The sequence below is a fragment of the Triticum urartu genome, chromosome 7, assembly GCF_003073215.2.
Source record: "Triticum urartu cultivar G1812 chromosome 7, Tu2.1, whole genome shotgun sequence".
Lineage (NCBI taxonomy): Eukaryota > Viridiplantae > Streptophyta > Magnoliopsida > Poales > Poaceae > Triticum > Triticum urartu.
The window spans coordinates 7,888,544-7,910,010 of NC_053028.1; the positions used below are offsets into that span (position 1 = coordinate 7,888,544).

The 21,467-nt window shown below is 44.5% G+C and overlaps 1 protein-coding gene and 1 pseudogene across 1 annotated transcript; both read left to right on the forward strand.

Moving 5' to 3' along the window:
- The first annotated feature begins 11,192 nt into the window (after window positions 1-11,192).
- Window positions 11,193-12,711, forward strand: LOC125525575 (annotated as a pseudogene).
- Window positions 12,712-15,791: 3,080 nt separating this feature from the next.
- Window positions 15,792-16,912, forward strand: LOC125523632 (G-type lectin S-receptor-like serine/threonine-protein kinase At2g19130). The gene has a single exon (XM_048688677.1). The coding sequence runs from the start codon at window positions 15,877-15,879 to the stop codon at window positions 16,843-16,845; it is 969 nt and encodes a 322-aa protein (XP_048544634.1). The 5' UTR covers window positions 15,792-15,876; the 3' UTR covers window positions 16,846-16,912.
- Window positions 16,913-21,467: the final 4,555 nt, after the last annotated feature.

Genomic DNA, 21,467 nt, shown 5'->3' on the forward strand with positions numbered 1-21,467 from the left:
GAGAAGGAATGCGAAGGAAGGGAGCGGCGGCGGCGATCTAGGGTTCCGCCCGGGCCGCTTGCGGGAGCGACACGGGGGACTCCTCACCGTAAAAATGGGGAGAGTCTTTCAAAATGGGGGACAGGCAAGATATTAAGCACATGTCTACCTCATTTAGCCAATGACCTGCTTGACTAGGCGAGCTCCACTCATCACTCCCCAGTCCCCACCCCACAGTCGCACAGGACACCGCCCATGGTGAGTGCAGTCCTCGGCGTATTTATGAGCCCAGCAACCCAGTCACCCCTAGGCCCCAGTCCCCAATGTATGATGATGGAATTGCATGATATATTGATATGATGCAATCGCACATATATATGATGTACCATGATGGAGCATGACCTTGACTATACAAGGAACTAGGAGGTGACTAGACCGGAACTCCTCGAATGACGTCGTAGTCAAGCCCTTGGTCATGATATCTGCAAATTGTTGGGAAGTAGGAACGTGTAGAGCACGAATAAGGCCAAGAGCCACCTGGTCCCGAACAAAATGAATATCTAACTCAATATGCTTGGTACGACGATGATGAACCAGATTGGCGGAGAGGTAGACAGCCGAGACATTGTCGTAGTAGACCACCGTTGCCCTGTCGATAGGACATGAAAGCTCCTGGAGCAGCTAATGAAGCCAGGAGCACTCAGCGACGACATTGGCCACAACGCGATACTCAGGCTCGGCGCTAGATTGGGAGACCATAGGCTGCCGCTTGGACGACCACGAGATAAGTGATGGTCCAAGAAAAACACAATAGCCCGAAGTGGGCGACGGGTGTTAGGGCAGCCGGCTCAGTCAGCATCGGAGTATGCGGTGAGGACGGGGCGCCGATGGAGGCGTGCAACGTGATGCCGAGTTCCATAGTGCCACAGATATAGCGGAGAATCCGCTTGACAGCGGCCCAATGAAAGCCCCGAGGTGCATGCATATAAAGGCACACCTGCTGAACTGCGTACTGGAGCTTTGGTTGAGTGAGGGTGAGGTACTGAAGAGCCCCAACGATGGACTGGTAAAAGGCAGCATCCGAAGCAGGAGAACCATCCGTGGCAGAGAGCTTGGCCTTCGTGTCAACAAGCGTGGCAGCGGGCTTGCAATTAACCATGCCAGCACATTCGAGAAGCTCATGAGCGTACTTCCGCTGGTGAAGTAAGAAGCCATCCGGACGCCGTACCACCTCAACACCGAGGAAGTAGTGCAAAAGACCCAAGTCCTTGATGGCAAACTCAACGCGAAGATGATCAGTGAGCTGACTGAGGAGGTCGGCCGTACATGCCGTTAGAATGATGGCGTCGACGTAAAGTAGCAGCTATGTACGTAGTGTTGGATCCCTGGTGGTAGACAAACAACGATGCATCAGAGCGTGTAGAGCGAAACCCAAGCTGGTGAAGAAACACCGTGATGCACTGGTACCAGGTGCGAGGAGCCTTCTTGAGTCCATACAAGGACCGCAAAACCAGACACGTGGTCGGGATGTGTCGGATCAACGAACCCTGTGGGCTGCTGACAGAAGACCTGCTCCTCGAGATGGCCGTGAAGGAAGGCGTTGGAGACGTCCATCTGGTGCACCGGCCAGGCACGAGAGACCGCAAGGTGTAGAACCATGCGGATCGTCCCGGGCTTTACCACCGGAGCAAAGGTGTCGGTGAAGTCGATGCCAGCACGTTGCCGGAAGCCACGAACAACCCAGCGCGCTTTATAGCGGTCAAGGGTACCATCGGGACGGAGCTTGTGTTTGAAGACCCACTTCCCGATAATCATGTTGGCGTGCCGGGGACGGGGAACAAGCTGCCGTCCGATTGCGCTGTATGGGGTCAAACTCCTCTTGCATCGCAACCATCCAGAGCGGGTCACGAAGAGCGGCTCAAACGGAGGACGGCAAAGGCGACGACGTAGAGGTGGATGCCGTGTGGACGTACGCATCCGAAGCATACCGCGAGCTCGGTTGAAAGACACCCGCACGGGCGCGGGTAACCGGACCAACCGCAGGTGGTGGAGGACCCACGGTCACCGGTGAGGACGCACCAGAAGGCGTCGAGGCCGCGGCGGCAGAGGGCGGCGCCATGGGAGCCGAGTCCGCGGGCGGGGCCGACCCACCGAGCGACAACGGCGCAAGCCGTCGGGGACGTCGAGCCGGCGGGAGAGGCCGCAGGTGCCGCTGAGTCGGAGGGAGGCGTCGAGGCAGACGCCGAGGCGGACACTGATACGTCTCCAACGTATCTACTTTTCCTAACACTTTTCCTCTTGTTTTGGACTCTAATTTGCATGATTTGAATGAAACTAACCCCGGACTTACGTTGTTTTCAGCAGAAGTATCATGGTGTTGTTTTTATGCAGAAATAAAAGTTCTCGAAATGGAATGAAACTTTGCGAGGATTTTTTTATGCAAAATAAGAGAATTTATGGAGCCAAGAACCATCAGAGGGGGCACCGAGGTGGGCACAACCCACCAGGGCACACCTCCCCCTCCAGGCGCGCCCAGGTGGGTTGTCCCCACCAGGTGGCCCCGCAGATCCTGAAACCGACGCTATAAAATCCTATTTTTCCAGAAAAAAAATCAGGGAGCAAGAATTATCGCGTTCCATGAGACGGAGCCGCCGTCACCTCCTGTTCTTCATCGGGAGGCCAGATTTGCAGTCCGTTTGGGGCTCTGGAGAGGGGGATCTTCGATCTTCGTCATCACCACCCCTTCTCCATCGGCAATTCCATGATGCTCCCCATCGGAAGTGAGTAATTTCTTCATAGGCTCGCTGGTCGATGAGGAGTTGGATGAGATTCATCATTTAATCTAGTTAGTTTTGTTAGGTTTGATCCTTAGTATCCACTATGTTCTGAGATTGATGTTGCTATGACTTTGCCATGCTTAATGCTTGTCACTTTGGGCCCGGGTGCCCTGATTTCAGATCTGAACCATTTATGTTATCACCATTATATCTATGTTCTAGATCCGATCTTGCAAGTTATAGCCACCTACTACGTGTTATGATCCGGCAACCCTGGAGTGACAATAGTCGGGACCACTCCCGGTGATGACCGTAGTTTGAGGAGTTCATGTATTCACCATGTGTTAATGCTTTATTCCGGTTCTCTATTAAAAGGAGGCCTTAATACCCCTTAGTTTCCAATTAGACCCGCTGCCACGGGAGGGTAGGACAAAAGATGCCATGCAAGTTCTTTCCATAAGCATGTATGACTATTTACGGAATACATGCCTACATTATATTTATGAACTGGAGCTAGTGTCGTATCGCCCTAGGTTATGACTGTCACATGATGAATATCATCCAACAAATTACCGATCCAATGCCTATGAATTTATCTTATATTGTTTCTACTAAGTTACTACTGTTGTCATTACTATCGCACTTGTTACAAAACTACTGCTATCACTGTTACCGTTACCATTGCTGCCACTACTACTATCAAAACTATCATATTACTTTGCTACTGATCACTTTGCTACAGATAATTAATCTCTAGGTGTGGTTGAATTGACAACTCAGTTGCTAATACTTGCAAATATTCTTTGGTTCTCCTTGTGTCGAATATATAAATTTGGGTTGAATACTCTACCCTCGAAAACTGTTGCGATCCCCTATACTTGTGGGTTATCAAGACTTTTTTTGGTGCCGTTGCCGGGGTGCATAGCTATATTTGTTGAGTCACTTAGGATTATTATCAATTTATCACTATGAAGAATCTGAAGGATGCTAAAACTAAGACTTTTCCCTCTAAGAAGAGGGGAGGTAAGGAACTGCCATCTAGCTCCGCACTTGATTCACCTTCTGTTATAAGTAAATTTGCAACACCACCACATGCTATTAATCATGATATGTCGCAAGTTATTGATGATGATACTTCTACTATGAATGATACTTATGATGATGCTAGTACCTTGCTTGATGATGATGTGCCACTAGGTGAATTTCTTGATGAACAAATTGCTAGAGTAAAACAATATGGGCCTGTTCTGAATCTCTCCCACTCCAGATTTCACAAACTATCAGCTCGGAGCAGCCCCGAACGCTTTACCGCCAGGAAGCTAACTTCACGAAGCAAAGATGGGCCGTAGTGCAATTTTAAGAAGCAAGGGAAACCCAGCTTTGCGTTTAGAGGAATCTGGAGTTCGGCTTATTTACGACGATACTGCCACCGCCTAAGAAAACGATTCGATCTGTTCTGTTTCTCGCTCGTACAGTAGGCGCACCAACCCCTCGCACCCCTCTCCCTCGTGTTCTCCCACGTGCTAATGGGCTGCTTTCAGCTGGCCCAAAGTGGCAAGGAACAGGCCTGCAGCCCCCCAGCTGGGCTGCCAACTCAACATGGCGCTGGGAGAAGCGACCGCTGCCGAACGCATTCCAATCGCCAGGTGAAGTGAGAAGCCACGCCCAGAAGCTGGATTTGAGAAGTTTGGAGAATCTGGAGGAGATCAGAACACGCCCTATGATGTTGTTGAAACTGATGATGAGCTTGAAACTAAAAATCATGAAACACCTACTAGAACTATCCCTCCTAGATACAAATTGCCTAAGGTACCGGAAGGTTATGTTATGAATGAGGAGACGATTAGAGATATTCTTTCTTGCAAAGATAGAGATGATCTAGAGAAGTTATTATGCAAGTATAAAGAAAAATCTCTGAATGCTAGAATGCAATATGATCCTAAGTTTGCTACTTCACATATCTTTATTGATGATAAGGATTATGAATTCTCTGTCGACCCAGAGTTAATTACTTTGGTCGAATCTGATCCTTTCCATGGTTATGAAACCGAAACTGTTGTGGCACATCTTACTAAGTTGGACATAGCCACCCTTTTTACTCATGATGAGAGCTCGTTATTATTATATTCTCAAATTATTTTCGTTCTCATTAAAGGGTGATGCTAAAGCTTGGTACAATACTCTTACTCCTGGTTGTGTGCGTAGTCCCAGGATATGATTTATTACTTCTCTGAAAAATATTTTTCTTCTCATAAGAAACAAGCTGCCTTATAGGAAATATTTAATTTTGTGCAAATTGAAGAAGAGAGTCTCCCACAAGCTTGGGGGAGGCTTTGCCTGATCATCCTCTTAAGAAAAATGAAATATTTGATATCTTCTATAATGGACTAACTGATGCTTCTAGGGATTTCCTAGATAGTTGTGCTAGTTGTGTTTTCAGCGAACGAACTATTGGGCAAGCTGAAGAATTATTGAATAACATATTGAAAAATTATGATGATTGGACTCTTCCTGAACCACCTCTTAAACCCACTCAGTAGAAGAGGGGTATCTTATATCTTACTGATACGTCTCCAACGTATCTATAATTTTTGATTGTTCAATGCTATTATATTATCCATCTAGGATGTTTTATATGCTATTTTATATGATTTTTGGGACTAACCTATTAACATAGAGCCCAGTGTCAGTTTCTGTTTTTTCCTTGTTTTTGAGTATGGCAGAAAAGGAATACCAAACGGAGTCCAATTGACGTGCCAATTTTTGATGTTTTTTTATGGACCAAAAGAAGCCCCCAGAGTAAAAGAGTTGGGCTAGAAGAGTCCCAGGCCGTCCACGAGGGTGGGGGCGTGCCCTACCCCCTGGGTGTGGGCCCCTATCTCGTGGACGACTCGGAGACCCCCCTGACGTGAGACCTACGCCAAAAATTCCTATAAATATAGAAACCTCCAGAAAATAACCTAGATCGGGAGTTCCGCCACCGCAAGCCTCTGTAGCCACCAAACACCAATCGGGACCCTGTTTTGGCACCCTGCCAGAGGGGGAATCCCTCACTGCTGGCCATCTTCATCATCCCGGCGCTCTCCATGACGAGGAGGGAGTAGTTTACCCTCGGGGCTGAGAGTATGTACCAGTAGCTATGTGTTTGATCTCTCTCTCTCTCTCTCTCTCTCTCTCTCTCTCTCTCGTGTTCTTGATATGGCACGATCTTGATGTATCGCGAGCTTTTCTATTATAGTTGGATCTTATGATGTTTCTCCCCCTCTACTCTCTTGTAATGGATTGAGTTTTCCCTTTGAAGTTACCTTATCGGATTGAGTCTTTAAGTATGTTTTGGTGAACACTTGATGTATGTCTTGCATGTGCTTATCTGTGGTGACAATGGGATATTCACGTGATCTACTTGATGTATGTTTTGGTGATCAACTTGCGGGTTTAGTGACCTTGTGAACTTATGCATAGGGGTTGGCACACATTTTCGTCTTCACTCTCCGGTAGAAACTTTGGGGTACTCTTTGAAGTACCTTGTGTTGGTTGAATAGATGAATCTGAGATATAATCATACCCACGGATACTTGAGGCGACATTGGAGTATCTAGGTGACATTAGGGTTTTGGTTGATTTGTATCTTAAGGTGTTATTCTAGTACGAACTCTATGATAGATCGAACGGAAAGAATAGCTTCGTGTTATTTTACTACGGACTCTTGAATAGATCGATCAGAAAGAATAACTTTGAGGTGGTTTCGTACCCTACCATAATCTCTTCGTTTGTTCTTCACTATTAGTGACTTTGGAGTGACTCTTTGTTGCATGTTGAGGGATAGTTATATGATCCAATTATGTTATTATTGTTGAGAGAATTTGCACTAGTGAAAGTATGAACCCTAGGTCTTTACCATTTACGCTCACTTTTATCGCTTGCTACCTTGCTGTTTTTTTATTTTCAGATTACAAAAACCTATATCTACCATCCATATTGCACTTGTATCACCATCTCTTCACCGAACTAGTGCACCTATACAATTTACCATTGTATTGGGTGTGTTGGGGACACAAGAGACTCTTTGTTATTTGGTTGCAGGGTTGTTTGAGAGAGACCATCTTCATCCTACTCCTTCCACGGATTGATAAACCTTAGGTCATCCACTTGAGGGAAATTTGCTACTGTCCTACAAACCTCTGCACTTGGAGGCCCAACAATGTCTACAAGAATAAGGTTGTGTAGTAGACATCAAGCAATTTCTGGCGCCGTTGCCGGGGAGGTGAGTGCTTGAAGGTATATCTTTAGATCTTGCAATCGAATATTTTAGTTTCTTGTTTTATCACTAGTTTAGTCTATAAAAGAGAACTACAAAAGAATGGAATTAAGGGTGCCTCATATGCTTCATCTTTTTAATGCCTTTCATGAAAATGATGGGAAGGAAAATTGTGCTCAAGTACTAGAAGAAGAATTACATAGAATGCTTGGCATAAAAATATGTGAATAATGAGCATGATTGCAATGTTGTTAGTATGAATTCTTTGAATACCCATGATGCTAATGATGTGCAAAGCCACAAGCTTGGGGATGCTATGTTTGATGAAGATGATATGTTTAGTCCCCCAAGTTTTGATGAGAAAATTCATTATGATGAAAGCATACCTCCTATTTATGATGATTATCGTGATGACATGTATGCTATAAAGAATAAAGATAACCATGAAACTTGTCATCATGATTTTAATTTTCAGTTGGATTATGCTTCACATGATAGTTATTTTGTTGAGTTTGCTCCCACTACTATTGATGAGAATGAATTTGCTTATGTGGAGAGTAGTAAAATTTCTATGCAAGTAGATCATGAAAAGAATGCTTTATGTGTTGGTTATATTGTTGAATTCATTCATGATGCTATGGAAAAATATTATGAGGGAGGAATATATGCTTGTAGGAATTGCAATAATATCAAGTTTCCTCTCTATGTGTTGAAAATCTTGAAGTTATGCTTGTTTTGCCTTCCTATGCTTGTTTTGCCTTCCCGCGGCTGGACATTCGAGTACCCATGACCAACAGTCGCCAACCTCTCCGGCCAGCCCGCCTTCGCCCTGCCCCGCGCCGCCGTCGGCGAAATTCGACCGATGGAAGGCCGCACCGACACCCCCCTCACCCCTCCCTACAACCGCTACCCCTCCGCCGCCGCCTCCGCCGCCGCCGCTAACCCTAGCGCGGGGTTGATCTTCGGCTTCGCCGCCGGCTGCCCTCCTCCAAGCACCTGTCTCACACGTGGCCTTTTCATGCCGCCACGGACGGCCTCGCAGGTGGGCGTCGCGCCGCCACCCTCCGTGAAGCCACGGGCCGCTGTCTCCAAGTGACCGAATGCGGCGGTGGTGACAACGGGGCAGTTGTCCGGGAAGAAGAATAAGGTGGATGGCTCTTCTCGGCGACCGAAGAAGAAGCTTGCAGGGCGTCCGGCTGCGCCTCCGCCGACCAAAGTAGCGGAGAGCTCGCAATTTGTCGCATCGGTGGCCGATGCACAGAAGGTGTTTGATAAAATGCCCACAAGGTATGATTTTGCCCCCCTTTTTTGTTGGTGTTTTTACATAAATGTATACGTATGGATAGCTTAGTTTTCTTCTACATACTTTGTAGTTTCAATGATGACACATATATGACAACTATGGGTGTTGGCTCCAACAATTCTCATTGGTCTCAAACCAATGAAGTGCATGGAGGCGATCATGAGTTTGAGGTGGACGAGGATGGTGAGGGTATATTCGATGCACCGAAAGGAAGAGCGGGCAACTACACCATAAAGGAAGACATTTTGCTATGCAATACATGGTTGCATGTGTCTATGGATGCCAACATTAGAGGGGACCAAAGTAGAGATACATATTGGGACCGAATGAAGGAACACTTTGATTTACAAAATAAGAGTGGAATTGACCGCACAGATAGATCTCTTTGCTCCCGGTGGTCGAAAATCAACAAAGATTGTCAAAGATAGGCGGCGGCACTTAAGGCGGTTGACACGATAAACCCAAGTGTCACTAATGATAGAGATAGGGTAAGTGCCATTTTTTATGTTCCTTCCATGTTCATGCTTTTTTGTTGTTGTTCGAAATGCTAACTTGTTCTATTGTTTGTAGTTCACTATTGCACAAAACATATTTCAAGGAGAAGAGAAATGAAAGCCCCGTGGTGATCAAGTGGAGAGCAAGAAAAGCAAGGCAACTATTGATTTGAATGATGATGATGATGACGAGGCATCAGGTGGTGGCGGCAAGAGAAGCCCTAAACCAAACTCGATTGCTTTCTCCAAGCCAAAAATACCAAATGGAGGCAAGAAAGATGCAAAAGAAAAGAAGAAGAAAAGAGGAAATGATGATTTGAAGAATGCTATGGAAGCTATTGTGAAGGCAAGAATGGAAGCGAACGAGGTGAGGATGATGGCAACGATCCAAGATGCGGCGACCGAGGAGAGGAAGGTCACATTGGAGGAGAAGAAATTGGCCATGGAGGAGCGATGTAGATTGTTGGAATGGGAGAAGTACTTGTTCTTCATGGAAACATGTACACTCGATGACAAGGAAAAGGAGTACGTCAATCTTTCCCGTGAAGAAGTCTTGGTCCAAAAAAGAGCCATGTCCATGGGAGACATAGGAGCTACCATGGGAGGCATGGGAGGCATGGGTGGCTTCGGAGCTACCATGGGACGCATGGGACCACCTACGGGAGGCGTGAGTGGCTTTGGAGCTACGATGGGCTGCATGGGAGGCATGGGGGCTTCGGAGTTATCATGGGAGGCATGGGTGGCTTCGGAGTTACCATGGGAGGCATGGGAGCATGAGTTTTGAATCTCTCATGGGAGGCATGGGAGCACCTCCGGGTGACATGGGTGGACACATGTCTTCCGGTGTGCCTCACATACCTTCGCATGATGCCGTTGGAGATCTTGTGAACACCATCCAAGCTCCCGATGATGATGCGGCGCGTGACAATGAAGTGGAGGAGGAAGAACCGTCTTCTGATGAGAAGGAAGAATCGGAGGAAGAAGAAGACGACGATGATGTGGCATGATTGTTGATGTGTCATTTGTTTGTGTGAACTTTTATGTGTCATGAACTTGGTTGGGTGATTTTGCCTATGCCGTGCAATTGAACTATGATATGCATTTATTTTGCACATTTGTTTAATATTTGAAACATCATCATATTGTCAAAATGAACATGTAAAATTATATTTGTAAGCGACGACTGGTCACGCGCGCTGCAAATTAACGCGCCTGCTGAAGCTGCTCGCGCACGCCATATTTTGCAGCGGCTGCTGGATCCAACGCCCTGCTGCGCTCAAGAAAAGCTATTTTGGGCACTGTAAAAAGTATTAACGCGTCGTGCGGTTGCACGTCTGTTGGACATGCTTTTAAATAAAAGCTGCGTTTTACATGCGCCTGAACCAACGACCAAGCTAGCCCGGGCCTGATTTTGCATGGGCTAACATCAACGATTAGCAGGCTAGGCTAGCAAGATGGGCACGTACCGCCTGTGTTGTAGTTAATCGTATGTGGTGCAGTTGCAAAATTGCCCGGGCTCCCGATTAAGCTCTCCTTTAATTTAGAGAAATCTTGTAAGAATTATATAGGATAGGATTTTTATAGAAAAATTTCCTTTAGAGTCCTTTCGTTTGTAGGAATGAAATCCTATTTTTATGAATAAATTCTTCCTATCCTCTACATTTCATAGGAAAATAAACATTAGCCTAAACTCAATAAAAAAAATCCTATGATGTGAATCAAATGGCATCTTTTTTCCTATTCCTACGTATGGGATTTCAGAAAATGTCATCTCATTTCCTATGACTTTGCTATTCCTACGATTTTTCTACCCTATGAACCAAATAAGACCTAAACCGTGTACCCACGCGATGGAAGAGTGACGGAATGCAGTGGTCCCCGGTCCGTTTTGTAAGCTGGTAATGGCAGGATGACATGGCATCATGCAGGTTAAGAATTAGAATCATGTGAACGCTGATATGAACAGTGTGCACGTTAAGAGAGCTGATAGTAGTGGAGATCAATTTCTTAAGAATGTAACTAACACATGTCCATAAAATGTAGTTAACGTCAGCTGGTGTTGTCCACTTATCGCTAACTTCTAGAGTCTGTTTGACTCGGCAAGAGCTCGGCTCGTAAATAAAAACATAAAGAGTACTACACATTTGCTATTTAAACGCGCGTACATTAATGGATGATGTGATATCTCGGCTAGCTTGAACCATGTATATTGTTGATCGGTTACTTTTGTTGTGGTAGTAGAAATTGCCACAGAATATAACTACTTCCTTCCAAATACTATTAAGCATATGTCTACCTCAATAGCCGACGACCTGCTTGACTCAAGAGTATATTTATGAGCCCAGCTCCGTTGGTCACTCCCCAGTACTGTCGATCGACGGAAAGGAAAGCGCCATGGTACTTCTCACAAAATTAATATTGTCGACCATCCACCTTGTGCTCCTCGGCGTCCTCCTCCTGCTGGCCGGCACATCGAGCTTCCAATGCAGCTCCGTCGACCAAGCCATCCTCCTAGCTATCAAGCAAGAGTGGGCCGGGTAACCCCTGGCAGCTTGTATTATGGGACCCCGTCGCCAACGCCGACCACTGTAAATGGACCGGCGTGGTCTGCGGTGGTGGATGCGCCGAGGCCGTGACAGGGATATCCTTGCCGGGACTAAACATCACCGGCAAGGTACCCGAGCCTCTGTGCGACCTGCCGAGCCTTAGCCGCCTCGACCTCTCCTACAACAACCTCACCGGCGGCTTCCCCCGTGGTCCTTCCGCATGACATCAGCCGCCTGTCACCGGCCATGGAGCACCTCAACCTGTCGGCAAATTACTTCGGTGGCACCATGCCGGCCGCGCTGGCCGGGCTTCCGGCGCTGAGGTCGCTGCTTCTTGACACCAACCAGTTCACCGGAGCGTACCCAGCAGCCGAGATAAGCAAGCTCACCAGGCTCGAGCAGCTGACGCTTGCCTGGAACCCGTTCGCACCGGCGCCTGCGCCCCCAGAGTTCGCCAAGCTGACGAACCTGAGCTACCTCTGGATGTCTAACATGAACATGACCGGTGAGATCCCGAAAGCATACTCGAACCTAGCTAATCTCCAGCTAATCGCTATAACCGGGAACAATCTCACTGGCGAGATCCCGGCATGGGTCTTTCAACACCCAAAGCTTGAGTCCGTGTACCTGTTCGCTAATGGACTCACCGGGGAACTGCCGCGCAAAATCACGGCGGGCAATATAATAGAGCTTGATGTGTCGTCGAACCAGCTCACAGGAGAAGTACCGGAAGACATTGGTAACCTCAAGAACCTGATCATACTATTCATGTACACCAACCAGCTCTCCGGCGCCATTCCAGCAAGCATAGCAATGCTTCCCAATCTCAGGGACGTCAGGCTTTTTGAAAACAAGCTCTCTGGCGAGCTGCCGGCGATGCTATGGTCGTTACCAAAGCTGAACAACTTGAATATACAGAACAATGGTTTCACCGGGGCTTTACCAACCAAGATACCCGAGAACATCCAGTGGCTTGATGTGGGGAACAACAAGTTCTCTGGCTCCCTACTGCTGGTGTTTAGGGCGGCAAACAACCTGCTCTCCGGCGAGCTACCGGCGGACATGAGCAAGTTTGCCAAGCTTACACGTTTGGTGTTGTCCGGCAACCAACTTACTGGTGCCATACCATGATAACAACATCAGTCAATTTGTTGCAGAAGCTCGGTACACTCAACTTGTGCACGATACGATTTGAAGTTCCTGAGGTGTAAGTTGTAACCAAACAGTTAAAGTTTAAAAGAGATTTGGTGTATCGTGTCGAGCTAGAAAACCTATCTAGCAGGGCGCGTCATGTTGGGTCAAACAGTGGGCGTGTTGGATGCGAACTTCGTAACAAATTTTCAAATTCCCTACAACAATGTGAACTTGAAGATGGTGGGAGGATCGGTGTCATAGTGTTTGAAGGCGCAACATAATGCTGAACAAAGTGGCTGGGCCGGGTCTAGTCACCGGGATGAAGACGAGCTGTGAAATCTTCGCCATTGACTATATATATATATTATATTGTTTTATTTCATAGAAGGACTTTAAAAAAAGGATAATATCTATTATACAAGTTAAGTACAAAGCATTTTAAACATAATAAAAATTATATCAAGATTTCGAGACCACCGAACGACGACCACTACTACCGTCAGCATGAGTCGCCAACGTGACACTATCGCCGCTCCTCTGCCAGAGCCAGTTTGACCTTGTTGAAGACAGCCAGGAAGTATTTGCACAACTGCCCCTAATGATCAGCGTCATGAAGCCGTAGTCATTGCCGGTGGTGACCCCTTACATAGATCTGAAGCACCTGACACAAAATCTCGCCCACATGGCCAGAAACCTAACCTAACCGTACCATGGAGAGAGAGCTCCGTCGACTACGTACAGACGGACAAACTCGAGCAGGATTGGAGCCCCGAAGACAAACACGAAGAAAAAGCGTCACCATCTGCCCAGGTGCGGCGCTTGCGAGGACTAAAAAACGCTAACCTAAACTACTAACCAGAGTAAAGGCACCGAGATTCACCACTGCGCTACCGCCTGCCGGAGCGACAGGTAGAGGGGAGGGGGGGGATCCACGAGCTCGCCAGTGAAGTCTGGAGGGGAGAGTTGAAATGTCCTGACCCGTTAGGGTTAGGGAAGAAAAACGTGAAGAAGTCGATGGAAGGACTACATTTTGGCACACCTGAGCATGCGCTTCTGGTTTTTAAAATGTTTTTTGAACATATTTTGAAATGTCAAAAAATTCTAAAAAAAATTTTGTTGTGTAGAACTCGATATAGTACATGCTCACATAGTCGTTTCGCGAAAAACCAACAAGTTATGTGTCGCGTCTGAAAAAGAGAAAATCTGATGTTAAAAAGTGCTTTTCACAAGACATCTTTTTGTCTTTTTACACAAGCCACAGAAAATGTCAATTTTCTCCGAAACTTGATGTGCACACATATAATGTTGAGAAGTATGCGCCAAATTTCTGTTTGGAATTTTTTTACAGTTCGAAATATTTTTTCCGGTGGCAGGAGCCTGCGATCCCATGTGCCAAAGCGAATTTCTGATCTGTTATACCTTTTTATATTTATTTTTGTTAATATGCCTTATTAAATTTTTTTAGGGCTTCCTTATTAGTTATTCTAAAATATCTTAATATAAATTTTACAAAAAAAAATACACAATCTGAGCCCTTACTTTAAGTATATTCAGAGCTCATTCTTACATGACATGACGGGCCACTCCTTGGGCTAAATGCTTTAGCCTGCCATTGATGGGCTTCCACTCCGACTTGTAGCGCACAGTCTGATCCATTGGCATCTGCTCTGTTTTCTCGCGCTGCAGCACTTCCACCTTCTTCTCCCTTCTCCCTTCCACGACCTTCCACTCCGACTTGTAACTTGAGACGGATGTTTGTCAAAAATCAAAATCAGTGGCCTCAAGGTGTTTGTCGAAATGGGTCAACGTATTACCAGCTTTTTGCCTTAGCGATGGCCACAAGGCTCGAGGTCAGTAATCCTAATCCCTCCTCCAGCAAATATATCATCCGGCAACGGATGAATTTTCATGCCTTGATCTTCTTGGGTAGTTTGTTAGATACTTTTTCGGTATAGATACGGTAGTGGTATACTTTTCACTCAACGGCTGCCGTGAGCCAATGTGCTGGAAGCTCCTATCCTCACTGTTGCTGTCACTTGCTGCTTTTCTGCGGCAGATGCCTGGCTCGAAAAACACCAGCTTCAGCGGGGCTTCATGAAAATAACTCATCGTTCTGGGAGCAAAGAAAACTTCCACACGTCTTGTATATGGCCTTAAAAGCAAGTCCACATCCCTATTGACTCTGGATGCTAGTTCCCTTCGGCTCGAGTAAAGGTTTCATTCCCTACTTAGTCAGTAGTTGAGTGCATTGGGAGGGTCAGAATATCCACATGTTATTCGTAAGAGTTGGATCTCATAATAGTTGGACCAAATGAAGAAGGCATGCGAGCCCATGCCTTCGACATCTTCCTTTCCAGCAGTAATTCTCTACATGATCATTGTGGTGTCTTCAAGGTGTAAATTCGTGCATGCGACGGATACTCTTCTTCCAGGCCAATCTCTGCATGGTAACCGTGCCCTACTCTCAAGGAATGGTGCCTTTGAGTTGGGTTTCAGCTGCCTATCTCCTCCATGCTCAGAGTTTACATTTGGCATCTGGTACGTCAACACATCAGCTGGCGTCAACTCATCAACTTGTAGTGCTCTTCTAGTTTGGTCTCCTCCTCAATTGCAGGGTTACCTCGTCGCCTTAGACCCTCAGACCTGGGTTCTTAGCCTCTCATATGGCAACTTACAACTCACCTCGCAGTTGAGCTCTGGCTTTGATGTTATTACCTGGTCGTCAGGTGCTAAAGTAAGACAAAGTGATACTTCTGCAGTTGCAGTACTTCTTGACAATGGAGAACTGGTAATAAGAGACAAAGTGAATAGTTCATTGTTGTTCTGGCAAAGCTTCGATCAACCATATGGTACACTGCTACCTGGAGCACGGCTAGGATATAATAATAATAATATGATCATTAGTGGCGAGGCTACCTATAATGTTTCTTGTTTCCTTTCTTCTGAACTGGAGAGGAGTACAGACCAAACAAGAAGGTTTACTGTCTCCACTTCTTACAGCCATTATCCGCGCACTCAGGATTATTACTTCTACGATCCTACTGCGACCACTTATTCTGACACTTTCCCGAGCTGGATGGATATTCATGAAGATGAAGAATCTTGATTTTTGTCCAACAATTCACATGTATATGTACAGTTGCATCCTGATGGTACTGTCACTGCTGCTAAACTATGGGGTTGTGGGACTGTGTTGTGGTCTGCTCAAGATTCCAGGCAGGAAAAACCAGTATGCAAGCAAGAAATATTGTATACCAAGAAAGAGAAGTCATATCCAAAGATTAAAATCGTTGTTCTAATTACAGTGATGGGTGTGTTAACCGTTATGCTTGTTTGTCTTGTTCTTTTCTAGAGAAGGAGAAACAAGCCATCCCTGGAACTATCAATGAGTTCCAATAGCGGCCTCAAGATCTTTTCAAACATGCAAATAAAGAAGGCAACGAAGAATTTCTCCGAAAAACTTGGAGAAGGGGGTTTCGGCTGTGTTTACAAGGGGGAATTGGCAGGTTTCTCTCTAGTGGCAGTCAAAAATCTAAAAAGCATCGGACAAGGGGAAAAGGAATTCCGAGCAGAAGTACAGACAATTGGCATAATTCACCACATCAATATTGTCCGGTTATTTGGTTTTTGTGCGGAAGGGCTGAAAAGGGTTCTGGTATATGAGTACATGGAGAATGGTTCTTTGAGTTCTCATCTGTTTTTAAAGAGTTCGGCCGTATTAACCTGGGATCTCCGGTACCATATTGCACTTGGAACTGCAAGAGGCTTGGCTTATCTCCATGAGGAATGTAAAGAATGCATTATACATTGTGACATGAAGCCAGACAATGTACTTCTTGATGCAGAGTTCTGCCCCAAGATTGCGGACTTCGGCATGGCCAAGCTTCTAGGTCGAGATTTCAGCAGGGCTTTGACAACAATGCGAGGGACCATTGGATATCTTGCACCGGAGTGGATATCGGGGTTACCGATCACACATAAGACCGATGTTTACAGCTATGGCATGATGCTTCTTGAAATCATATCTGGTCGAAGGAACTCAGAGAAAATTAAGGAAGGAAAGTTCACATACTTTCCCATCTTTGCGGCAATCAAGGTGAATGAGGGAGATGCTATGTGTCTGCTGGACAGTAGGTTGGAAGGCCAGGCAGATGGAGAGCAGCTGAGCAGAGCTTGCAGAACTGCATGCTGGTGCATTCAAGATGCTGAGGATGACAGGCCGATGATGGGACAAGTTGTTCACATGCTGGAGAATGTCATGGATGTCGAAATCCCACCTACTCCAAGGTCACTTGAACACTATGTTGGCATGGAGGATTGCTCATACTCTGCGGAACCAGATAACTTGTTCTAAATTCTACATGTTTGTTGGATAGGCCGGCCTTAGTTATAATGCCCATTAGTCTATGTTTCTGTTTATTTTTTGAAGTTTAGTGGAACACAGAAATATATATGTGGTCTGTCCTGTAGTTTCAATAAAGCACACATGTCTTCACTTTATACTTTGTTGCACAACTTTTTGGCTAGTCTTGGAGGTTTGTTTGTATTTATGTTTTGATTTTAGAAGGATTCGAGGTTTGTTTGTATGTACGTATGTCATCCACCTGATTACAAGGTTAAGATGTGCATCATCGTCTGCCTTCTGTTTCTTCTGAATTTCATCTGACTGACCGCGTACTCTGGTTTTGGAAAAGCAAGCAGAGTACTCTGTGTTTGGAAAAGGAAGCAGAGTACTCTGTTTTTGGAGTTCCAGCCCTCTTGTTACTTTCTGCTATATTAACCGCTAAAAAAGAATTTTACGTATGATAGAAATAGGCATGTGTCAATGTGTTGTCTAATAGCTGCTCGATCTGAGCAAACTTCATTTGGGCATTCTGTTTATATGTCACCTGAATCATTATAATTTTTTATGAAAATCTGTCGACTAGTATATTCATGTTAAAGGGCATGCACTTTTACAATATCAGAGCGTAAACTTTCCATGCATTATTTTCTTGGTATCGTCAGTTTGAAAGTGCAAAAGAGATGAGCGGTTCGGCCGGCGGTCCGTGCGGCTGCCTGGGGAAAGAGATGAGCTGGAAGAAGTAGAAGGGCCGCACGCCGTTGGATTTGCAGCCGATGTCCCAAAACAATCGACTGGCCCTAATAATTCAAAAAGCAGTCTGACTTACCTGTAGTCACGCCCTCATATTTTTTTCAGTTTTAGACGCTTTGCTGATAATAATATACAGTCTGTGTAGAGATGGCACTTTCTGTTTTTACAACTGAACTTGTGATCGTTCATATGTGCATGCTGGCGGATATTTTCACCATGTGCGTGGGAGTGTTACATTGAGAGGATTGCATTCAGTATTTGTGCGGTCCATCAACACTTTTTTTCTCAACTCTACTCAAAATACTCATGAACTCAGCTTGAGATGGCAACATTTTACACGTACAAGTGATTTATTTTTCCTTCAAACATCCAGGAATGAATCAAAATCTTGTTCGTGTCCACCAATATGCACGGTGATTTGAAACCAACCTGCTATTTGGTTCCAGGCCAAGTCATTCCATGCAGCAATACTCAACATTCTTTCTTTTAGACCAAGGCATTGCAGAAATTCAACGAACCAAGCAAACTCAGACTTTGAGCAGGGCACACCCATTCTTTTAGGCATGCACATTGCAGTGACAGGGATGTTCGGAGGTTTGAACCTAGTCAGTACCTAAAAGTTCATAGCCTGGAATACATGCATAGCTTTCAACATGGCGTCAAGCAAAAACATCCGCGGAGGTTTCAGAGACTTTCCTTGCTACTCCCCCGGAGGTTGAAGAAGACTATCATTTCAATTATTATCATTTTACAACATGAGCTCCACCATATGCTGTTTTTCTTTTGTACCTTCTGCATGCGTATACAAGGTGTAAAATGTGCTTATACTCTCAAAGTTTATCACTTTTCGTGTTTCTTGTTGCGCGTTGGTGTGGTTAGCGTTCTCGTTGCGTTCACTTGATTGTCAATGAGTGAGGGCTTGGCCCTAGAGGTATCGATTTTCACATGGTTTCTGGCAATTAACCAGGAACAATATTCTTCTTATTAAATGAAACGGGAAAAACTTTTGCCTCTTTTTTAAAAAGTGTATTTCAGTGTAGTCATATGGGTTATGTAAGTAAGAAGTGGGAAAAACTTTCGGCGTTTACTAGCAACATATAGTTTTTTTTAAGTTCATATGTTCAATCTTTTCCAAGCCTTGATCAATATTACAATAAAAACCAGTATCGGTCATGAGTGTTCAGCTTCTCCCCTACAATAACTCAGTTTACAATTATCACTTTTTTGTATGATCTTGAGAACTGAGAGATAGTATCTATTATGGATGCGCTACAAAGAAAGTTAGCACTTGAGAGCCTTGACGTGAGGACACTAGTGGGTAGAACTGAATCTATTTCTTGACTTTTTTTTATCTCTACTCGTGCTAAAAAAACAATGATAAATGAACAAGTAATTAAGTAGGACATTCCAAATATTTGCTCTCATGCTAGATTTAATTAACTTTGACAAGATACATAGAAACAGTTGCTGAAACTCTAATGGAAGGGATATCACAATACATCATGTAATTCAACTTGTGTTACCTTGTATGAGTGCGTTTTATGTTGCTTACAACTAGATAAAACGAGGATACACCTTTGGGCAACCATCTTCATTGGTAAGCTAGATGGATAACATCAATGAGTGTATCAACGTTCATGCTCGAGGATGAGCAAGGTTTAAGATTGGGATGTTGATAAGTTGATTTTGTGTCATGTTTTAGAGCCTATTTGGTCCATATTTTTTTGTCAAAATCTCTCATAGCATATCCATGTACCGATTCTCATTTCCGTTTTGAATAATTTATATTTTTTGTGCATATTGTTGAGATCATTGCATAATCTTTAGTTTTTCTTTGGTTTTGTTGCTTCTATATGTGTATTGGAACTCACATGGATTTAACACAATGAACGGGATCACGTTGGGGCTAGACCAGAGGAATTACAAACACCAGATACATGCCTCTCTTGGAGTTTGACAAAATGACATTAGTCAAGAAGCCTAAATTGACAATCTAGTGCCATGAGGTTATCGGGCTTGTTCATACGAATCCAACAAGGCCAAAATGCCCAACCGGAATTCGTATGAGGCAATGGCGACCAAAATACGGAACACCACACGTAGTTCTAGAAGAGAAGACAACACGATGTACGAGCATCCCGCACTTGTACCAGGTGATCTGGGTTGCGGATTTGACTGTAATTTCCATGATTCTTCACTGATTTGATCCCTATTTATTCCCACACGATCCTTTGACATTAAGGAAGGCATTAGCAGAGGATGGAACTCCTCTGGAGCCCTTGAATCAAAGGATATGAGGAGGATCCATGGAAGAGACCCATGGAGCCTGGCTATATATATATACCTCCAACCCTAGCTGCTAACTCTCATTCCCCATGTGTCGTCACATATGCATCTCGAGCTGGCACACCTCCATTTGTTCAACAAGACCGTCTTACCGCCATAGACGAAGGGTCAATACAAGGAAGAAGGAAGAAGGAAGGAGTCTCTGCCAACGCCCTACACCAGTCGGAGGGCCGATGCTATCTGCACTGGCGCTGTCATGCCTCTCTCTTTCCACAACATGATGTTGGCTTATAACTTGCGTCTGCTCTTCGTGTTTATCCTGTGCATGTTTGAGTAATGGCCCTAGTTCTCAGGGTTAATGATGACCCCTAGTATGTGTATGAACTGAACGCCAACAAAATACATGGTTTTCTTTATATGTTTGTGTTAACTATTCTTCATCATGTTGTGTGAAGTCGACGTCATAATATATACCTTTATGGACTTGAAAGGATGTTTGTATTATTCTGTAGCGGTTATGAGGAGGTAATGCGGTGGCAAAAGCTATCTCCCTTTTTTTCAAATGATATAAAGGAAGGGAACAGGAATGGGAATAAAGGAAGAAAATTGACAATAATAATAAAAAAGAAAACAAAAACAGAAGTTTGAGAAAAAGTGGAAAAAAAGAAAAGGAAAAGATAATTATTTACAAAAGTGAAAATGTTCATAATTATATTTATTTTATTTAAAGAACAACTAAAAAGGGGAAAATAAAAAACTCATATTTATATTTATTTTATTTCAAGAAAACAAAAAGAAGAAAAAATTCTTAATTATATTTAAATATTCAAAGACAAATTAAAGAGAAAAAAAGAAATAGAAAAGTTAAAATATAAGAAAATAATAAATTAAACTGAAACAAAAACTGATTTAAGAAACCAAAAATAAAAAAACCCACGTATTCCATTCCACACTAGGAAGCACATAAGCGCATGAGCATATTGGGCCAGCCTAGCACAGATTGATGCCGCATCAGACTGCATGTACATCATTTGTATATCCATGATCAAGAGGTGTTGAATTCACAAAGTTATGGAAGTTAGATCTAAAATGAGCGTCAACAAATTTATGGATAGAGAGGGCATTAATACAAGGATATCCAAAATGAGGATATGTATTCATGCAAAGGTAAGCACTAATAATTTCAATATATCTATGGTCAAGCTGGATACTGCATCTCCCAACCGCCAATACATATGTGCATAGGATGGAAAATAATCATTTCGATATCCATGTCAAGATGTGCTGCATTTATGGCTATGCAGTAGACGTATTAATAACAAGATATCCGTAGTGAGTGTCAACAGGTTTATGCACGACCAAATTGGATACTGCATTCATGAACCCCAGTATATGAACTTTATAAATACATGCATAGGCATCCATCAAACCGCACATCCATTTCAGCCTTAGGCATCGCCTACACACTTATCCTCACCACTCCTACTTTGAATAAAATTCAAGGTTTCTTGCTGGCCTTGCAACAATGGCAATAGCACAAACGACCACCATCTTCTTCTCTGCCATCGCCATCATGCTCTTTTCCTCGTCAATTG